The sequence below is a fragment of the Danio rerio genome, chromosome 3 (genome assembly GCF_052040795.2).
Source record: "Danio rerio strain M-AB ecotype USA chromosome 3, GRCz13ab, whole genome shotgun sequence".
NCBI lineage: Eukaryota > Metazoa > Chordata > Actinopteri > Cypriniformes > Danionidae > Danio > Danio rerio.
This window is the reverse complement of record NC_141023.1, coordinates 33,607,581-33,629,677: the sequence shown is the minus strand read 5'-3', so window position 1 is coordinate 33,629,677 and position 22,097 is coordinate 33,607,581. Positions and strand designations below refer to the sequence as shown.

The following is a 22,097-nucleotide window of genomic DNA, read 5'->3' as shown; positions in this document are numbered from 1 at the left end:
AGAAACATAAATGTGCCTTTAGAAGGCAGCCTATGCAAACAAGCTTCGTGTCCCCTTTAAAAGCCCCCACACTATTCATCAAGAGACACAAAATTTATTTATGACTTTACTGTGTGAAGTTCCTGTTATTTTTAACACGACAATGGATATGGATATGAAGACACTGGAGTGTATTATTGTGCTTGAACAAACACACTAACACAAGAGGCTGAAGAGCAGAACATAAACCTAATCAAACCATTCATACCACATATGATGTGAAAAAGGTCAGATGGAAGTCTGAAAAACTAGACAGACCCATTCCCTGATGTCAGTATTAGAATGTAAAATATCCAATATCCGTAAAACATAACACATTTGATTATTTGCAAAGAATCTTTATAAAACTGTAACAGAATGAATGCTGGACAACAGGGTTGAGAATCTGTGTGCAGTTTATTAAACAGAATGGTCAGGCAGGCAACGGTCAAAACAGGGGCAAACAGAAGCATATTGATTGGGGCACAGCATAATGATAGTTGTAGTTCTCCAGTGATCTGCATAGCTAGATTGCTGGTGATCATGCCCAAAAACACATCACGACAAAAAAAAAAAAAAAAAAAATATATATATATATATATATATATAGATGTTTTGAAACATATTTTGAAATATATTGCAGTGTGCAGTATATTTCATATTTTGGAATAAACTGCAAAATATACAAAAAAACTAAATTTCATTCATTTATTAATTTTCTTTTTGGCTTAGTCCCTTTATTAATCTGGGGTCGCCACAGCGGAATGAACCGCTAACTTATCCAGCCATGTTTTATGCAGCAGATGCCCTTCCAGCCGCAACCCATTACTGGGAAACACAGACACACTCATTCACACACACTCACTACGGACAATTTGGCTTACCCAATTCACCTGTACCGTATGTCTTTGGACTGTGGGGGAAACCGGAGCACCCGGAGGAAACCCACGCAAACGCGAGGAGAACATGCAAACTCCAAACAGAAACGCCAACTGACCCAGTTGAGGCTCGACCCAACAACCTTCTTGCTGTGAGAAAACAGCACTACCTACTGCACCACCGTGTCACACAAAATTACAAAACTATATTTTAAAATACATATTGAAATCTAAAACTACTAAAAAAATGGCTCGACATATTTAAAGTAGTTTCAGTTCCCCCAGATTGGAATTAACTGCAATCCTTAAAGCATCTCTGGACATTTCATTATGTTCTTTAATGAACTGTGTTTGTGTATTGTGTTTGTGTCATCATAAATCACTTTGAAATAAGTGTCATTGTCATTGCAACAGAATGAACATGGATTAATATTAATACTTGCTAAACGTTTGGAACTGTTTTGTTTAAATTGAATTAAATACATTTTAAATATAATAAATATTGAATATCCATATATTGATATTAAACACATTCTACTGGAAGGTTGCAAACGTATATGCTGAATTTAAATATATTTTCGATTTATTGAACCTTACAGATACAACATTTAACACAAATTTAAAATATATTTTGCCCAGGGAAAAACATATATATTTTTTATTATATAGGCAGTAACCCAAACATCTTTGGATAATCTGTACACCTTTTAAGGCAAAACTCTTAAGATTTGATCTGAAAAAGTTTATCTCTCATTTCTCAGCGTCAATATTAAAGAACGTATAAATCAAACAATTTATTTCTATCACTATTTTTATACATAATACTTAACAAGTGAAACGAGGCTCCATTGTTTTCATATGAGATAGGATGTTTTATGCTATCAAGGGTCAGGCTTGGATTTGATCAGGACTTCTCTCTCATGTCTCAATCTGGTGTATACTTCAGCTGTTACTCCTTACAATCAAGCGCTGGAGCGCATGCATTTCTAACCTGAAGCCATTTATTCACCTCTCTACTTATACTTGCCGTCTTGATACTCATTGCCAGATTATTGTGTTCATTAAACTTTACGGACACTCTCTTGCTCAACAGATATTCAAGATACATTTGCATTTATTATTTTCAGTCTAGTCTAGTCCAGTTGCTTAATTTACTATTTAACAAGGAGCCGAGACAGATTTTCTGTTGCCTTCATCCAGTCTGCGTTCCCCCATGGGTGGTCGGCGAAAGGCAGCTGCCTTTGTTCTTCATTCTAATCATTTTAATTAGTTAAAGCTAAATTTTCTCAAAGTATAATTTAACTTTTTTAACAACAAATATTTATTCTAAATCAAAAATATGTGGTCAAGAAAATAAATTGCATTCACACAAAGTGAAAATATAGAGACACAAATTTTTTTTTTTTTTAACTTTATTACAAAGTAGAAAGCTATCTTTTTTTTACCCTTAAATCATATTCAAGAGTTCACACTTAACTGATGATTGATAATAAAGCTTGTTTGTCATGCTGTCCCGGGAAAGACCCCTTAGCTTAGGAGATCCTCGAGGGAACAGGTGAGAACAATCATAAGCATGTGATCCTCTCGAAATTAGTTTAGAAAGAAACTTTACATATAATCTTGCTTTAGAACAACCTAAAAATGATTGTCCTTTGTTACAGCTAAATGTATGCATTACTCTCAAATGATAGTTTTGACTTGGTTGAAAATGGAAAATGTAACTTAACATCAATCAATTAATTCTGCCCAAGGAAAAAAATACGTTGAGTCAAAAATTAAAGTTGGCAGTTCATTCCGCTGTGGTGATCTATGATGAATAAAAGGACTAAGCTGGAGCAAAATGAATGAATGACATTAGGTTATGCTATTGATAGTTGTTTTATTTTTAATAATGAAGTCAATTATCTGCTGGTGCTTTCAGTACGGTGATACATGTCAAACAAAATGGTACAACTCACATTAAAAATACCTAAAAGCATAAACAGTATTTTTTATGTGGTCACATGACATTAAAACTGCTGGCTTAAAATAAAAAAAAATATTACTTTGAAAAGCTTCAGGGTTCTTTTTTTTTAAGTTAAATTTAATAAAACAAACCCAGCATTTTTACAGTGTATTAAGATCAAAAACAAAATAAATACCTTTAGAGGGCAGCATATGCAAACAGACTTCTGCTTGTTCCTTTAAAAAGGACCCGGTCTGTTCATCTCCATTCATTAAAGCTGTTTTTTTTTTTTTTGGCTACTGCATCATATTCTTTATTTTGTAACATGAACATGAATATTTGGCATTTCCTCTGTGTGGTGATTGTCTTTCAAGGTAATTTTATCACTTTCTTTCTTAACAGCATTTTAACATGTGAGAAGTTCATCACTGAAGTCTTTTTTGTCTTTTATTGCACAGGTATCAGTGGTGATGAAATTCGATTAGATCAGTCACCTTCTGTGACAAAGAGACCTGGAGAAACGGTGATGATCTCCTGTAAAATATCTGGGTTTACAATGACACGCTACTACATGCACTGGATACGGCAGAAGCCTGGAAAAGCTCTGGAGTGGATTGGGAGAGTTAACTCTGGCTCTGGTAGTGCTGATTATGCAGATTCCATGAAAAACCAATTCACTCTGAGTGAGGATGTGTCTCAAAATATGCAATATCTTGAAGCCAAGAGTCTGAGAGAAGAGGACACGGCTGTTTATTACTGTGCTCGGGAGTCACTGTGTCTCCATTTGAGGAAGCAGCTTTACAAGAACTCTGAAATACAGTGACAAAAGTTTTATTATTAGAACATGAATAATACACTTCCTCTTATTGTAGTTATAAAGTACCAGCTGTCAGCTGTGAGTTTTAGGAATATCATCAGTACTGTATAAGTCTTTCTTTTTTGGTCATAGTCATGACTCTTTAAAGACTGCCAGTATAATTTGTTATCCATTACCTTAATGCATGTGAGCATTTGTGAGGAAGAAAATAATTTTATATTGAACTACTGTATTTCAAATTTATATAATTTTCCAACATGTCCAACAGACACCTGATTCCAGCAGCAATACTAACTGATATCACACTAAACACTCTGAAACAATAATTATACAAGCACTCAAATCTTAAATCATCAGCAAAATGCTCTTTAACCCACCATCTCTCACTCCTAGATCTATCTTTGAACGATTTATATGAATCTGTATTCCTATACATTTTTAACTGGCAGGGGGGCCAGAGGGAGTTCTTGAGACCTACCTGAGTTCAAATGCCCCTCTCACCATGCAAACGGGAGCAAGCCCCGGGCTCGAGTATCTTATGAGCTCAGAGCTCTCTCCAGGGACAGCATGCTTACCTCGTTTTATAATCAAGTATCAAAAAAGTGTGAACTCTTGAAAATCTAATGTTACAGCTATATGTGCAGGATAAGTCAACATAAAGTATCAAAATAAAGTCTTGAATTTCTGAATATTTCACATTTGTACACTGACTTAAAAGTCGTATGAATAAAATGGAAAACATACATTTTTGTTGTGAGCAAGTTAAAGTCATCTGAATTTTGAATGGTGTTGGTTAATGTGCATCATATGTCTGTGTCCATTTTTGTGTCCTTGATGTCTGTGACTGCAACACTTTAACTAAGAAATAAAGAAGCAACAAAATACTGAAATAATCATGAAAAAATGAATTGCAGTCTGTTAAAATTTGTAAGTAAGTCAATTCCATTGAGTTTTTTTTAATCTTTACATAAGTGCAGATAAAGAACTTCATGAATTTGGCCATGTGTGCTAAGGTGCTTTTTACACCTGCAGGTCTCTTTGTATGCAAATGATTTTAACAGAGAGGAGGATCAGTGTCACTTGAATTCTCACAGGACTGTGTTATAAAACTGAATCATCAGTCAGTGTTTGTGTCCAGGAGTTATCTTTTTCTCTCTTCATTTCTTTTGAGGTTATGATGGACGTGTTACAATTTGGAGTTCTGCTGATGATTGTTTCAAGTGAGAATGATTTCACTTCTGTTATTTTTGTCATTTCAATCTGCAGAAATGAACTATTGTTTTCATGTTTTTCAGCTGTTCGTGGTCAGTCTTTGACCTCCTCAGACTCTGTGGTGAAAAGACCAGGAGAATCAGTCACTCTGTCCTGCACTGTGTCTGGAATCTCAATGAGCAGCTACTACATGCACTGGATCCGCCAGAAACCAGGGAAAGGACTGGAGTGGATCGGGCGAATTGATGGTGGCACTGGCACTAATTTTGCTCAGTCTTTACAAGGCCAGTTCACCATCACCAAAGACACCAGTAAAAACATGCTGTATTTAGAGGTGAAACAGCTGAAGAGTGAAGACACAGCTGTTTATTACTGTGCACGAGACTCACAGTTGCACAAAACACTGCAGGACTGAACAAAAACAATGCACGCAGAAAATCACTACAAATGCCAAACTTTTCCACAATTAAACAGAATAGTTGTTCAGTGTTGCTTGGAAAATTTAAATGCATTTTTATAAAAAGCTTCACAAATAACTAAAGGTGTAAAGGTCGGGATTAAAAATCATAAATATTATAAAATTAATGCCTAGATCACAGGTGTCAAACTCAGTTCCAAAAGGGCCGCAGCTCTGCACAGTTTAGTTCAAACCCTAATTAAACACACCTGATCAAACTAATTGAGTCCTTCAGGCTTGTTTGAAACCTACAGGTAAGTGTGTTGGAGCAGGGTTGAAACTAAACTGTGCAGGGCTTCGGCCCTCCAGGAATTGAGTTTGGCACCTCTGGCCTAGATGGTTGAGCAATGAGCAAGATACATAACTCACACAGTCTCCATATACAGTCCATAAGCACCTGCTTATTAAATCTGAACGAATTTAAGTAATATTTGACTCAAAGTGTCAGGGTTCTGCCACTCTGATCTTGTAAATTCTTGTTTTGGTGGCAGATCTCTGACACTACTCGTATCTGGTCCTGTTTCTGTCTCTGTGTGCGCGCGCGCCGTCGTGGGTGTACGCAGAGTGTGCGCGCTCCTGCTTGACGCGGCCGCGTGCGCGCTCTGCGTCCCTCAGACGCGTGCGCTCTTGTACTCGTGTTTGTGTTTTCGTCTGTCAGCAGCATGGTGTTTCATTCCCAGCGTCTCAGTCTTGTTGGTTTCGGTTTTGGTCGGCGCTGGGATGAAGCATGCATGCTGCATATGTGAGCGCATGGTGAGTGTTTTCATTCATCGTGTGCTCGTGTCTTGCGTCTTTTGTCAAAGCACGTGGCTCGGTGTTTACATTGTGGTCACGTGCTTTTTGTCGTGTGCTTCAGTGTTGTGTTATGTGAGCGCATGGCTTGTATTGTCTCTCTGTGTCATGCGCTCTCCCGTCTATTGTCTAGTCCCACCCTCCTTGTTTACTTATTATTAGTTTGTCATGTTCACCTGTGTGTCAATTTACTTTTTGCTTTATAATCCCCCTCATGTTTTCAGTCCTTTGCGAGTTCGTCATCATATGTTGTCGATGTTTACCTGTCTTGCTGTGTCCAGTCCTGCCTTGTCGTGCCTGCCCAGTCAAGTTTGTTTGTTTGTTTGATTTATTGTTTGTTGTAGTAGTGTTTTCCCCCTCGGGGTTGTTTATTTTTGCCTTTTATTTTATTTTTTAATTAATAAATCCAACTTCACTCTGCGCTTGGGTCCTTGCTCCTTTTTCCCTTTACCGGAACGTGACACAAAGTCAATATTTTGATCCTGAAAACTATAAAATATGATACATTTCCACATAAGAAACAATAATTTCTTCATGATGAGTGAATGTTTGGGGTTAAGCATTTCATGTAAATCCTGAAGAGGATGGGCTATGCAAACTGAAATTACATTATAGACTGAGTGCCTTAAATACACTTCATATTTAAAACCATTCTGATGTTTGGTCGATGAGATTTTAACAAGAACTGCAGCAAAATGTTTATTAGACTTACCTGCTTTTTAATAATGATATTAATCTCTCTAAACAGTAAGTATGATTTTTTTAAGAACATCCATTGATACATTTTATTAATGTTTCATTAATTAATTGCCACTTTATTATTTATTTATTGCTAAAACTGTAGAATCTCATGTATTTCTAACTTCTCAATAGAGTGCAAAGGTCAAACACTGACTGAATCAGAGTCAGTAGTCATCAAACCAGGCAATGAACACAGACTGACCTGTACTTTCTCTGGGATTGATGTTGGAGATGCAGATATATCATGGATAAGACAGACTGAAGGGAAAGCACTGGAGTGGATCTCACATATTTCTGCTCCAAGTGGCAGTGGCAAATATTACTCTAAAGCCGTTGAAGGAAGATTCAGCATCACCAGAGACAACAGTAAAATGCAGGTGTATCTGCACATGACAAAGCTGCAGACTGAAGACACTGGAGTGTATTACTGTGCTAGAAGAAACACAATAACTAAAGAGGCTGAAGTGTAGAACATAAACCCAAAGGGTATAATGCAGTAATAACAATCTGGCAACTTACAAGATGAACAAATTATTAAGTACACAAATTCAGATGACACTGGTAGATTACGAACTAAGCAACAGTATAACTGCTTTTTCCTGCTTTGCAGAGAACTACCCCTGTAAGGTATAATTCACCCAAGTGTTAAAAGTTCTAAACTTCCAGAAATTTTTATTTGTCAGATGAACACAAAACAAGATATTGTGAAGAATGTTGGAAACCAGCAGTCTTGGCATATATATAGTAGAAACAAAAATAATATGGAACTCATGGGCTGCTACTTTCCAACATTCCTCAAAAAATCTTTATTTGTGTCAGAAGAAGAAATAAACTCAAGCTGGATTGGAACAATTGGAAAGTGCCCACATAATGTACTATGGAGAAAATATTCATGTCACGAACAAAAAGATTTAAAAATAATTCAGAAAGGGATCTTCATTTTTTTTTTGTATTAACTTTAACACATTGCCTGTTAATTAATAACTGGGAGATGGAGATCTTAAACAACTAACTCAACGCTTATCCATCAACATACTATGAAACTCAGTAACATTTTATTAACTTCATTTAAGATACTACAGAGAAAATATAAAAATATTATTTAAAATATTAAAATATGCCACTAAATATTAAATACATCAAAAGTGCTAATCTGCTAATCTAGCTTGTGTCTCATTCAGCAATGGTGTTAATGAAGCATTTTCATAATTCTGGGAAAAAAATGTAGTTGAATCAATTCAAAAGCCACTTAACTTACACAATTACCAAGTCTGAGCTTATAAATGAACACCAAAAAAAAAAAAAAAAAAAAAAAAAGAGCATAGAAACGTAAATGTGCCTTTAGACGGCGGCATATGCAAACAAGCTTCTTGTCCCCTTTAAAAGCCCCCACACTATTCATTCAGAGACACAAAACTTGTTTATGACCTATGACTTGTTTATGACTATACTGTGTAAAGTTTCTATTTTTTTTAACATAACAATGGATATTGTATCCAAACTAGCTTTTGTCATGTTTGCTCTCACAGAATGTAAGTCGAAAACTGTTGACAGTCATGTTTATTCATGTGTAATAATATTGTAAAAGTTCATGTTCAGCTGTTTGTGTTTCAGTCTGTTGGTGTCAAACACTGACCGAGTCTGAAGCAGCGGTCATTAAACCTGGAGGATCTCACAGACTTACCTGTACAATCTCTGGATTCGTTGGTAACTATGACATGTCATGGATCAGACAGACTGCAGGAGGAGGTCTGGAGTGGCTGGCATACATCTCATCTGGCAGTGGTTCTATATACTACTCTCAGGCGGTTCAAAGGCGCTTCACCATCTCCAGAGACAACAGTAAGAACCAGATGTATCTGCAGATGAATAATATGAAGATTGAAGACACTGCTGTATATTATTGTGCAAGAGTGTCACAGTGATGCATACAACTGCAGCACTGTACAAAATCTGAATGCAATAATCAACATGTTTTCACTTTTTTGTCTGTGTTTGCTGAACTGTTTCTGCAGCTTTACAACTGTATTATTATTATTATTTTTAGGGGCCAAGCACTAAAGGTGCGTATAGGCACCTTTTGTATCTGTTCCGGTTCTTATCATTATTCTTCCGGCTTCTTATTCCGCTCAAAGAGTCTATTGCAGCCCTAAGAACCATTTGTGGCATCTGCGCAAACTTTGGCACACTGATAGATGATAGTCTGATCTTCAAGCGTAACAAATTTAGACTCTCTAACTCAAACTCTCTAGCGCCACCACTTGTCCAAAATTTGACTTATGTTTATCTTTAACTTTTGAACCGAATGGGCTACAATCAAAATTTTTGCTCTAATTCCTTGGCTCAGTCTGATTCAAATGCACCCTGACAACATTTTCTGTCATGAAATTACTTTTGCAATTTTTAATTATTTGTAAAACCTAAACAAACCTGTCCTAGGCATTTGTCAGATTTTCACCAAAATTGAATCACATCTACCATGCTGACAAAAATGTTATGGAAAAGTTGATTAGGCCACCCGCTTTCAATTAAATTACGAACAAACTTAGGTCCAATCCCAATTCTTTTTTTGTACTCCTACCCTTTCCCCTTTCCCCTGGCCCTTACAACCGAGTGTGAAGGGGAAGTGCTTCAAAATTTATCCCTAAGAATTGGGACAGCACAACAGCACCTGCACAGGTCAATCAGATGTCATTGCGATCTCTTGCTTTATATGAGATCAGATGATCTAGACTGCTGAAGTGATTCCAGTTATGTTATTTTTTGGTATTTATCTTCAGGAAATAACTGAAGGCAGATATTACGTTATCATAATGATCTTATGTTTCAATGAGATCGTAATACTGTGCATTTAGACAGTGGCCATAATTATCTATGTAAACACACCAAAAACAACATTAACATTATAGCAGACACTTTGAAAAGCTTATTCTTAGTAACTAGACTTTTTAGACATTTGAGTGTCTTCGAGTGTCAGAATGTTGTGGGACTGCTATACAGAAGTTATTATTAGGGATTATAAATTGTGAAATCTAGTTGTTTTTATTTTAGTGTTTTTAAAAGCATGATGGTAAGACACGAACGCAGTTATGAATATTTTAAAACGTGTTTGTTTGTTGTAAAAATTCATAATAATGACAAAAAATACTAATTTGTGGATCGCCTAACTTCCGGGTACATGGTGGATCGCCTTACTTCCAGGGACTGGTTGGTGTATTCTGGCAAATTTTTCTTACCCCTTGGTTCTGAAAAATCTTCGTTTAAAGGGGTGTATACCCCTTGCCCTTAATTCTATGCCTTCAAACTAAAGAGAATTGGGACACCTCTACCCCTTCAAGGCACGCGCAAAATGAGGGGTAGGGGTAAGGGTAAGGGCTAAGTGGTAGAATTGGGATAGGGCCTTAAGCTTGCAAAAATTGACTTACGGTGTTATCTCTGTAACGTATTGACATATTCACACCAAACTTGAAAATGTAAAATTTAACTGATATGTACAGTAAAACTGAGTTTTCCCTTAATTTGTTTGTATTTCCTCCTATCATTAGTGCGTTATCGGGGAGAAACTGTATATGTTAACACACTTTATTGACACTGATTACAAAGCATCATATTCCTTTTTAGGCATAACAGTTAAATTGTCTTGCAATAACAGTGAGTGCCAAAGTGAGTGCCCTATAAAGAGAAAAAAAGGGACAAATTAAACTAATTTGTTTAAATTTAATAATTTAAAAAGCTCTCACTGGCAAGTGCATAAATATAAGTAGGTTTTGATTATGATTTAGATTTTAAACTTTTTTTTTCTCATTGCTTCAAGTGATGGTAAGATTTGTATGTTTCATCTTTTTAACATATGTAAAAGTACTCAGCTTTTCCTGCCCCCTCACTGTGTTTAAAATATTTTTTTGTTTTGTTCATAGCAGTAGAGCAGAGAGCTGGAATCAGCAACAATCATGTTCCCTGCAGCTTTAATTTTGCTTTTTTCAGCTATGGCCTCTGAGTTTCTTTATCAGCAGGTCATACCACACAGATATTTGGCCACTATATTAACTTTACCAATGTGTGTATTGTTATTTTCTCTCTTTCACAGGTGTGGAATGTAATATCATCCTCACTCAGCCAAACTCTATAGTTCTGCAGCTGGGAAACTCACTCTCACATGCGAGGTGTCTGGATATTCTGTAACAAATGACAATTACGCAACAGCCTGGATACGACAACCTGCAGGAAAAGCTCTGGAGTGGATTGTGCACATATGGGGAGGTGGAGGCATAACTAAGAAAGACTCACTGGCAAACAAGTTCAGCATCTGCAAAATTGACTCCAGCAACAGAGTGACTCTTTAAGGACAGAGTTAAAAGACTGAAGACACAGCTGCGTATTACTGTGCAAGACTACCACAGATTCTGAAAACAGCACACGCACTTTACCAGAACTACAGTCAACGTTTATATGTACAGAGGAATATCTGAATATTATATTGTTAACCTTGTATTGATACAATGAAATACATTTTAACCAAAAGCTCATCATTTACTCAACCTCGTGTTTTTCTAAATTTTTTCTGAGAAGCAAAAATATATACTTTTTAAAAATCATTTTTAAAATAGCTTTCAAAACTCTGTACTTTCAAAGAGAAAAAGATGTTTAAAAACGCATATTTTGAGTAAGAACAAATAAGTCATAAAAGTATGGAAAAATGCATATTGCATTGTTGCATAATAATGTTTTGAACTCCAGAGAATAGGTCTTTGCAAATCAAAAGCACAAACTGCTTTTAAAAGCAAGATTTAGCTCACTGAATGTTCAAAATCACATCCTTATTTAACCCGAATTATAATATTCAAATGTTCACCATCCACATGAGAGAATAAGAGTCACCATTTCCTCCTTAACAGAGACAGACCACTAATAACAGGATAAAGCTGTGTGAACGTCTGTCTGAACTTGAAATCAATCATGAGTCAAACTCTTCTCCTTTTATTTGCCTTTTTCCCATGTAAGTGGATTCATTCACATCAGTAAAGGGAGAATCTTTTTTTGCTTATCAATGATACAAACATTAACTAGAAACAGATATGTTATTGTCTTTTACAGATGTTTCTGGCATCTCCCTGACCTCGTCTCCTGCACAGATTAAAACTGCTGGTCAGTCGGTCAGGTTGTCCTGTCAGATTTCTGGATACGCTCTTACAGATTATGGCACAGCTTGGATCAGACATCCTCCTGGAAAAGCCATTGAGTGGATTGGGATTATATGGAGTGGTGGATCAATAGACTCTGGGAACTCCTTCAAGAGTCGCTTCACCATTTCCAGAGACACGGGCAGAAATGAGCTGTACTTAGACATTAGCAGCCTGCAGACTGAGGACACAGCTGTGTATTATTGTGCAAGACAGCCACAGTGGCTCAGTTCAGTGACAGAATCTGACAAAAACACATCTACACTTCATCAACACAATTATCTACACACATGATACCTGCTTATACAAACACTTTACACTGACATCATATATTTGAGGGCTGGAAGTGTTTTTGTATTTATTTTACAGGTTTACAAATAGGCTATTATTAAAATAATAAAATAATTGTCAAATGTATATTATTAATGTTACCACATATTTTTTGTATACCACAAAAGGGAGTCATTTACAGTAGAAGTCAGAATTATTAGCCTACCTGAATTATTAGCCCCCTGTTTATTTTTCCAATTTCTGTTTAACGGAGAGAAGATTTTATCAACACATTTCTAATCATAATTTTAGATAATTCATTTCTAATAACTGATGAATCTTTGCCATGATGACAGTAAATAATATTTGACTAGATATTTTTAAGACACTTCTATACAGCTTAAAGTGACATTTAAAGGCTTAACTAGGTTAATTAGGTTACCTAGGGAGGTTAGGGATATTAGGCAAGTTGTTGTATACTAATGGTTTGTTCTGTAGACTCTTGAAAAAATATATAGCTTAAAGGGGCTAATAATTTTGACCTTAAATTTTTTTCTTTTTTTTAAAACTGCTTTATTCTAGCCGAAATAAAACAAATAAGACTTTCTCCAGAAGAAAAAATATTATCAGACATACTTTGAAAATTTGCTTGCCCTGGTAAACATCATCTGGGAAATATGAAAACTAAGAAAAAAAATTAAAAGGGGGGCTAATAATTCTGACTTTAACTATATATATATATATATATATATATATATATATATATATATATATATATATATATATATATATATATATATATAGAGAGAGAGAGAGAGAGAGAGAGAGAGAGAGCCTGTACCACTCTATCAATTTTATGCTAATATATAAAGAGTTTGAATTCCTATAACTAATCTGTTATAGCCCTTTTATTACAGTTATTTGCTGTAATCATGGTGCCAACCATAATGTCACAATAATATTTTTCTGGGAATTTTTTTTACAGTATATATGTTTGCACACTATTTACAAATGTTTTAACTAGATAGATGTATTTGACATATTTTATTACTTTCTAAAAGTATAATGAACTTAGTTGCATGAATGAAAACTTACACTAAAATTACTACAAAATTTAACAAAGTATACAACTTGTTTATTTAATAATGTGCTTTGAACATTCATACAAAGTTCATTTTCAAAGCATAGTTAAAATAATACTAAAATATACTACCATCAAATGCTAAATAAATACACTTGTAAAAAATAAACTAAGCATTTAATTAAGTAAATTTTTCTGAAATATATTTTTAGAAAATATTCTAAATTACAATAAGTTTTAAGTGTGTTAAAAGTTATATATAAAAGTATGGTAATAATAAACTTTTAATATATTTCAATTAGGTATACTTTTTGGTTAGTATACTTTCAATGTACTATTGGAATGAAAAATATATTTGCAATATAATTTGTATACTTTTTTTTCACCAGGCCAGGTCACAGAATCGCTAAAAAAAATTAGCTTCTCTTCTGAATCCTCCAGCAATGCAGCTTTTTTAACAGGAAGAATCTTCAACACTGAGGACACAGCAGTATATTTCTTTGCTCGCTATACACCTTATTCTTTGCCGACAAGCGGGCGCAGCCATTTGAATCTTTTTGGCTCGAGACTTCCGGTCTCATTCACTTCAGTTCATTTTTAGACGTTAAAAACTGCTTGGTCTGCTGCTTGATGTTGCAAACTGATATTTTATTATTATATTATTTTACTTGGTCTGTATCGTCATGTAAACATTTGTTTGTAGAGCACTACAAACTGCCTCAGAACCTGTACAATAAACTCTGCACTGAACAACTTTTTCAATCAAATAAATGAATTATTAAAAAAAAAATACATAAAATTAGACATTGTGTTCCTTGTATTTTTTTGTTTATTTTTTAATCAAAATATAATGACTCTTATATTTTACTATGAATTACAGAAGACAACCAACAAAATGTCATCCAATGTAGCAACAGCTGATATGCCAAAAATCTAGTTCAGGCCTATTTTATAAAACAGAGGTTAAAATAAGCTTGTTTCCCTCATTTGCATGTACATGTTTTGCACTGAATGATGATGCAACATTAATTAATCCATATTTATTTCCCCAAAAGCTATATAGATATATTTAAATAGACACTTTATTTATTTATTTGCATTCCATATGCATTCCATGTATATAAAATCACTTTATATATATTTTAATTTGATGTCAGCATAAAAAATACACACATCTATTTGGTAAATAAATGTGTTCATTCACTCTCCTTATTTTAAAATCTTTTTTCCTTAATCATTTTTATGCTTAAAAGCTAATATGCATTAGTGTTTTTGTTTGTTTAAAATTGAATTCAATCAATAATGGTGTGCAGTTGAAAATAAAGTTTATCAAACACATTTATAAATTGCTATTCTGTTGTCTGCATCATTATCAACAACCACCATATAACTATCATCAGATAGATTTTTACATCAATGCAAATCTCTGCCCTTCTCTCACTTTAGCACACAGACATGATAAAGGCTCTCAAAGCAGAGCACAGTGAAAACACAAGCAGAATCAAGGACTGCATTTCAGTTCTGCTGCTTTTGGCAACAGCACACTGTGAGTATCTTTAGTTTAACAAACAAATGGCATGTTTAAAAAAATGAAATGGGAATCTCAGTCTGTATATTTTAATTGCTCATAGGCTATTTCTGTATTGAACTGGATTAACCTCTAGTCACGGTAGTAAAGCCAGGTGAAACATTCACCATCCCCTGTAAGATCACTGGATATTCAGCCTCAGGTGGTGGCTATACAAACTGGATCAGACATTCAGCTGGGAAACCCATGGAATGGATTGGCTGGTTTCAATCTTCCAGTAGCAACGGTGTCAAAGATTCACTAAAGAATAAAATCAGTTCCCCTTCGGTTGGGGAACTTCAGTGCCATGAATGGGAGGATTCGGATCAGAAGCCGCTTATCTGGAGAGTATTGAACGGGCCAATGAATGAAATTAATTGGCAGCGTAAGCTTGCGCAGGTGTGCGACATCTGCAATTATCTCAGCATATAAGCACACCTGAAGCCAGCAGACGCCATCCTTTTCGCTTCAGATCCTTTCTGAGTGAGTCGATGAGGGTTCCTCTTGCTGATCAGCACTTCAGAGCGAACGAGTGTGTCTCCCGGTCCAGAGTGGGTCTTCGCGGTGGCAGACGGTCGAGCTGGGTTACTCCCTTGCCTGCGGTTCTTTGGGTCCGGTCCTCCAGAGCGGTGCGTATAGTTGCAACTTTCCTAAAAGAGCAACACAGTCGTGCAGCACGTCCTTTTCAGGATGGCGCTCCGACTGTGCGTTTCTGGATGCGGGGGTTTCCTGTCTCCGGATGATGGACACGATCACTGCATTGCATGTTTGGGGGTCCAGCATGTTAATGCGGTGCTCGCGGGCGGTTCATGTCGTCATTGCGATGCCATGACCGTTGCACAGCTAAGATCGCGGCTAACTTTCGCAAGAGAGTGAGCCACCCCAGTTGCCTCCTGTTCTAAAAAAGCAGCGGGCGCTCGGGCAGATCTGAGGGTTTCAGCGGGAGCTAATCCGCCGCCCACGGGCTCGCGGACCTCTCGCTCCTCACGGCGCTCCATCCAAGCTTCGGGTGGTGAGAGTGATCCGTCTAACCAGATGGTAGCTCTCACACTCGCTGACACCGGAGATCAGATGTCCTCCGCGGCATCGGAGGGTGGGCTTTCACTGTCCGACGAAGATCCGGACCCGCTCGCCCCCTCCGGGCAGGTGAGCGCTGTCAAATCGGATCCTGAAGCGGACATGTTAGCCGTGCTTTCCCGGGCTGCTTCGGCCGTGGGGTTGGAGATGGTTTATCCCCCAGCTCCGCGGCCGGACCGACTAGATGGGTGCTACGTAGAGGACCAGAAGGCGAAGCCTTCGAAGCCTCTCGTCCCCTTCTTCCCGGAAGTGCACAGTAGGGGAGGGCACCTTTCTCTGCCCGTGCTGCGAGTGCCTCCGCTCTCACCGCCCTTGACGGCGGAGCTGCCAGGGGGTATGAGGCGATCCCGTCAGTGGAGCGCGCTATCGCGGTCAATCTTTGTCCGCGCGGCGCCTCTACGTGGCGGGGTTTGCCCCGCCTCCCGTCCAAAGCCTGTAGGTTGTCTGCCTCCCTCGGAGCCAGAGCTTATAAGGCTGCGGGCCAGGCTGCTTCTGCTTTGCACGCGATGGCCACCTACCAGCGCTACCAAGCGCAGGCGCTGGCCGAGCTGCACGAGGGCGGGTCCAACCCAAGCTTATTACATGAGCTGCGCACCGCGACCGACTATGCTCTTCGGACTACTAAGTCCGCCGCGTGTGCGCTGGGGAGGACGATGTCCACACTTGTGGTTCAGGAACGCCACCTCTGGCTAAACCTGGCCGATATGCGCGACGTTGACAAAGTTCGCTTTCTTGACTCGCCCATATCCCAGGCTGGCCTGTTCGGCGACACCGTCGGTGAATTCACCCAGGAATTCAAGGCGGTGAAAGAGCAGTCGGATGCGATGGGCAATGTCATCTATCGGCGTGGCCGTAAGCCCGCTCCGCCCGCCGAGCCATCCACCTCCGCTGTTCCTCGCCGAGGGCGCCCGCCAACGAGTGCTGCCCCGCCCCCGCCTGCGCCTCCGGCCAAGCGGGCGCGGCGTTCACCTCGAAAGCAGGCAGCCCCTCCTGCCCAGGGCGCCGTTAAGTCCGGTAAACGGACCGCGAAGCGTCCCTGAGACAGGCCATCCGGAGAAGAGGAAACTTGCTCTTTCCCCGCTGGAGGGCGGGGCCCCGATAACAACGGTACTTTTCAGTGCCACCAAAACATCAGTAAAAGAGCACTTTTTCCCTTCCCCGGATGTGACTGCACGAGTTCTGCCAGTCCGGGACGCGCTGCCTTCCAGCTCGCAGACTCTACGTGCTTCGCCAGTGGCTCACGAGCGCTGGGGGGACGGTCTCCCTTCCCTCAGCCCTCCAGCCCCCTCTGCGGAGTCAGGGTGCGGAGCCAGAGCGAATCGCTCTCCTCCAGCTCTTCCGCGGGACCCTCGTGCTTCCCGGATCAGCACACCCACTCCGCGCTGCCCCACCGCTGGTACGTCAGCGATTGTAGCGATGACTCCATTAGCGAGGGCTCTGCCTGCCTGGTTAGCGCGGGCCAGCCCCTCGCGGTGGCTCATACGCACAATCAGACTCGGTTACGCGATTCAGTTCGCGAAACAGCCCCCCAAGTTTACGGGCGTGTATTTCTCCAGGGTCAACCCCCTGTCCGCCCCTGTCTTGCGAGAGGAGATTGCTGCCCTCCTGGCGAAGGGTGCAATCGAGCCGGTTCCTCCAGCCGAGATGGAGAGTGGGTTTTACAGCCCATACTTCATCGTACCCAAAAAGAGCGGTGGGTCACGGCCAATCCTAGATCTGCGCGTTTTGAACCGCTGTCTGCACAAGCTGCCGTTCAGAATGCTCACGCAGAGGCGCATTCTCCAATGCGTTCGTCCTCGGGATTGGTTTGCAGCCATAGACCTGAAGGACGCGTATTTCCATGTCTCCATTCTTCCACGCCACCGCCAATTTCTGCGGTTTGCGTTCGAGGGTCGAGCGTGGCAGTACAAGGTCCACCCCTTCGGGCTCTCTCTGTCTCCGCGGGTCTTCACCAAACTCGCGGAGGGTGCCCTAGCGCCCCTTCGGCTCGCGGGCATTCGTATACTCAGTTATCTCGACGACTGGCTGATTTTAGCCCACTCACGAGAGCAATTGATTATGCACAGGGACGAGGTGCTTCGGCATCTCCGCCTACTGGGGCTTCAGGTCAACCGAGAAAAGAGCAAACTCGCCCCCGTGCAGAGGATTTCTTTTCTCGGGATGGAGCTGGACTCGATCACCATGGTAGCGCACCTCTCCGAGGAACGCGCTCGCCTGTTGCTGAACTGTCTGAGGGAGCTCGACAGCAAACTAGTGGTCCCACTGAAGTTCTTTCAGAGGCTCCTGGGGCATATGGCATCCGCAGCCGCCGTCACGCCGCTCGGGTTGCTCCATATGAGACCACTTCAGCACTGGCTTCACGATCGGGTCCCCAGACGCGCATGGCACGCGGGCACACACCGGGTCTCGGTTACTGCGCTGTGTCGTCGCGCCCTCAGCCCTTGGAACGACCCCTCGTTCCTACAGGCCGGTGTGCCTCTAGGACAGGCGTCCAGCCATGTTGTTGTTTCAACAGACGCTTCCAACACGGGTTGGGGGGGCCGTGTGTCGCGGGCATGCGGCTGCGGGCCTCTGGAAGGGTGCCCAGCTGCATTGGCATATCAATCGCCTAGAGCTGTTGGCAGTGTTCCTCACTCTCCACCGCTTTTTACCGGTGCTGGAGCGGCAACACGTGCTGGTCAGGACGGACAGTACGGCGGCGGCGGCGTATATCAACCGCATGGGGGGTATGCGCTCTCGCCGCATGTCTCAGCTCGCCCGCCGTCTGCTCCTCTGGAGTCACCCGCGGCTGAAATCGCTGCGCGCCATTCACGTCCCAGGCACGCTCAATCGTGCAGCCGATGCGCTCTCACGACAGCTGTTACGCCCTGGAGAATGGAGACTCCACCCCGAGTCTGTTCAGCTGATATGGGCGCGATTCGGGGAGGCCCAGATCGATCTGTTTGCTTCCCCCGAGAACGCTCACTGCCAGTTGGTTTTTTTCCCTGACCGAGGGCTCTCTCGGCACGGATGCACTGGCCCACAGCTGGCCTCGGGGCATGCGCAAGTATGCGTTTCCCCCAGTGAGCCTGCTCGCGCAGTTTCTGTGCAAGGTCAGGAAGAGGACGAGGAACAGGTTCTGCTAGTTGCGCCCCTTTGGCCCAACCGGACCTGGATATCAGAGCTCTCACTCCTCGCGACGGCCTTCCCCTGGCGGATCCCTTTGAGAGAGGACCTACTCTCTCAGGGACAGGGCACCATCTGGCACCCTCGCCCCGATCTTTGGAACCTCCACGTGTGGTCCCTAGACGCGAGGAAGACTTAGGTAACCTACCGACTGCGGTGGTTAATACCATCACTCAGGCTAGAGCCCCCTCCACGAGGCGCGCCTACGCCCTGAAGTGGAGTCTATTCACTGAATGGTGCGTCTCTCGCAGAGAAGACCCCCGAAATTGCCAGATTAGTGTTGTGCTCTCTTTCCTTCAAGAGAAGTTGGACAGCAGGCTGTCGCCCTCCACTCTCAAGGTTTACGTGGCCGCCATCTCCGCTTATCATAGCGCGGTAGCTGGCGGCACCGTGGGAAAGCATAACCTGGTCATCCAGTTCCTTAGGGGTGCTAGGCGAATTAATCCATCTCGCCCCCCTCTCATGCCCTCTTGGGATCTCGCCCTCGTTCTCACGAGTCTGCGATCCGATCCCTTTGAGCCACTCGAATCAGTATCTCTAAGATTTCTGTCCCTGAAGACAGCTCTGCTGGTTGCGTTGGCCTCCATCAAGAGGGTCGGGGACCTGGAGGCATTTTCGGTCAGTGACTCGTGCCTGGAATTCGGGCCGGATTACTCTCACGTTACCCTGAGACCCCGCCCCGGTTATGTGCCCAAGGTTCCTACCACCCCCTTTAGAGATCAGGTAGTGAACCTGCAAGCGCTGCCCCCGGAGGAGGCAGACCCAGCCCTTTCTTTACTTTGTCCAGTTCGCGCTCTGCGCATTTATGTGGACCGTACTCAGAATTTTAGATCATCTGAGCAGCTCTTTGTCTGTTATGGCGGTCGGCAGCAGGGGAGTGCCGTATCGAAACAAAGATTATCCCACTGGATTGTGGATGCCATTTCACTCGCTTATTCGAGTCGAGGTCAGCCGTGTCCCCCGGGAGTACGTGCACACTCCACTCGGAGCGTTGCATCCTCTTGGGCGCGTGCACGCGGCGCCTCTCTAACAGACATCTGTAGAGCTGCGGGTTGGGCGACACCCAACACATTTGCAAGGTTTTACAATCTGCGAGTGGAGCCGGTTTCCTCAAGGGTATTAGGTAACCCTTTGGTGATTGAGGAGACAACTCGGTAGGGTGTTGAAACACGCTTGCGGCGCCATTCTCCCTAACACGGAGGTACGTGCGCCTTTTTTATCTGTCAGTAAAGTTCCCCGTCAGGTGAGCCCTGCAGATTCCTCCGTGGCCCCCAGCACTGACTCAGCGGAGGAGTCACTTGCTGGCCCACTACGTTGTAGGTCTGCCCGCTGGTCAGCCCGCGTTTTGGGTATAGGTGCCTGCTATGCGTGATCCCCACTAGGCGATCCCATATGCTTATTCCGCCACGGTTAAGTCCCCCCCCTGGGCGGACCCGTGTCTTCCCTCTCCGCTAACCACTCTTTTGCTATGCGTACTCCCCCTTTTTAGGGCTAGTCCATAGGTAAATTCTGCCATCTACCCCCCCCTTGGGTAACGGATGGCCTCCGCAGCGTCCTCCCTATCGGGATTGCACGCTTCCCAACGTACTGTTGTATTTCCTAGAATTATCTAGATGCTCACGACTTCCCAAAAAATATATCTAAATCCGTAAAACTTCTGTTGAAGTAGGATAAATTAGGGCCAGGGACACGTTGGAGGACCGACTATCTCCTCATCGGGGGTGTTGGTAAGGTGCAGTCATTATGGCGCTTTCCATATTCTCCCATTCATGGCACTGAAGTTCCCCAACCGAAGGGGAACGTTCGAGGTTACAGAAGTAACCCTTCGTTCCCCGAGGAGGGGAACGGAAGTGCCATATTCCGTCGCCATAATGACTGTCCCTTAGCTGTTTGAAAGTCTCTTCAGCTTAAAAGGATGGCGTCTGCTGGCTTCAGGTGTGCTTATATGCTGAGATAATTGCAGATGTCGCACACCTGCGCAAGCTTACGCTGCCAATTAATTTCATTCATTGGCCCGTTCAATACTCTCCAGATAAGCGGCTTCTGATCCGAATCCTCCCATTCATGGCACTTCCATTCCCCTCCTCGGGGAACGAAGGGTTACTTCTGTAACCTCGAACGTTTCTCTTCTGAATCCTCCAGCAATGCAGTTATTTTAACAGGAAAAAACTTCAACACTGAGGACACAGCTGTGTATTACTGTGCTCGCAATACACAGCACCACAAACTGCCACACATCCTGTACAAAAACCCTGCACTGAACACCTTCTTTATTAAACAGTTTATTTGCTATCATTATATTAGACTTTTGGATACAATATAGGCCTAAGGACACAGTATTAGCATTTGTAAATCAGTAATCTAGAAGTTTCTTTAGGATCAAATCACTTGTTAAATTATATGCCATGACTAGCCAAAAATGGTCCATAAGAGGGCACCATTACTCATTAAATGAACAGTTGGTGCCTGTTTGTTTGAACACACCTACTCTGTTAGTCCACGACATGCATGGGTAAATACTAATACTAATGCAAACTTCACTTCCATGTGTCCTATATAAACAACTAAGACATAAGCATTAGATCTGAACAGGAGAAATAATGTTCTTGCTAAAGCTCTTTCTGCAGTTGGCAGCTGCACACAGTGAGTGTTTTATTTGTCTGGTTTATTAAAACAGAAGGAGTTAAATACAGAAGACAATACTATTTTATCATTAATGTTTTTCTCTACTATATAAACATCATTTTTGTTTTGTGCTTTGCTTTGTTTAGGTGTTTATTCTCAGATTGTGCTCACACAGTCTGAACAGTCAGTAAGTGTGTCTCCGAACGGATCTGTTAAGCTGACCTGTGCATGCAGTGGATTCACTCTCAGTAGCTACTGGATGTTCTGGATCC

General features: G+C 41.5%; 1 protein-coding gene and 1 gene segment (V, D, J or C); both read left to right on the top strand.

Moving 5' to 3' along the window:
* Positions 1 to 22,097, top strand: part of LOC137489848 (immunoglobulin gamma-1 heavy chain) — an 84,326-nt gene that overhangs the window by 3,057 nt on the left and 59,172 nt on the right. The window lies entirely within an intron of this gene.
* On the top strand, positions 4,754 to 5,285 carry LOC147845676 (Ig heavy chain V region 6.96-like). The segment is given in 2 exon segments: positions 4,754 to 4,878; positions 4,954 to 5,285. Coding segments are annotated over 2 exon segments (378 nt in total).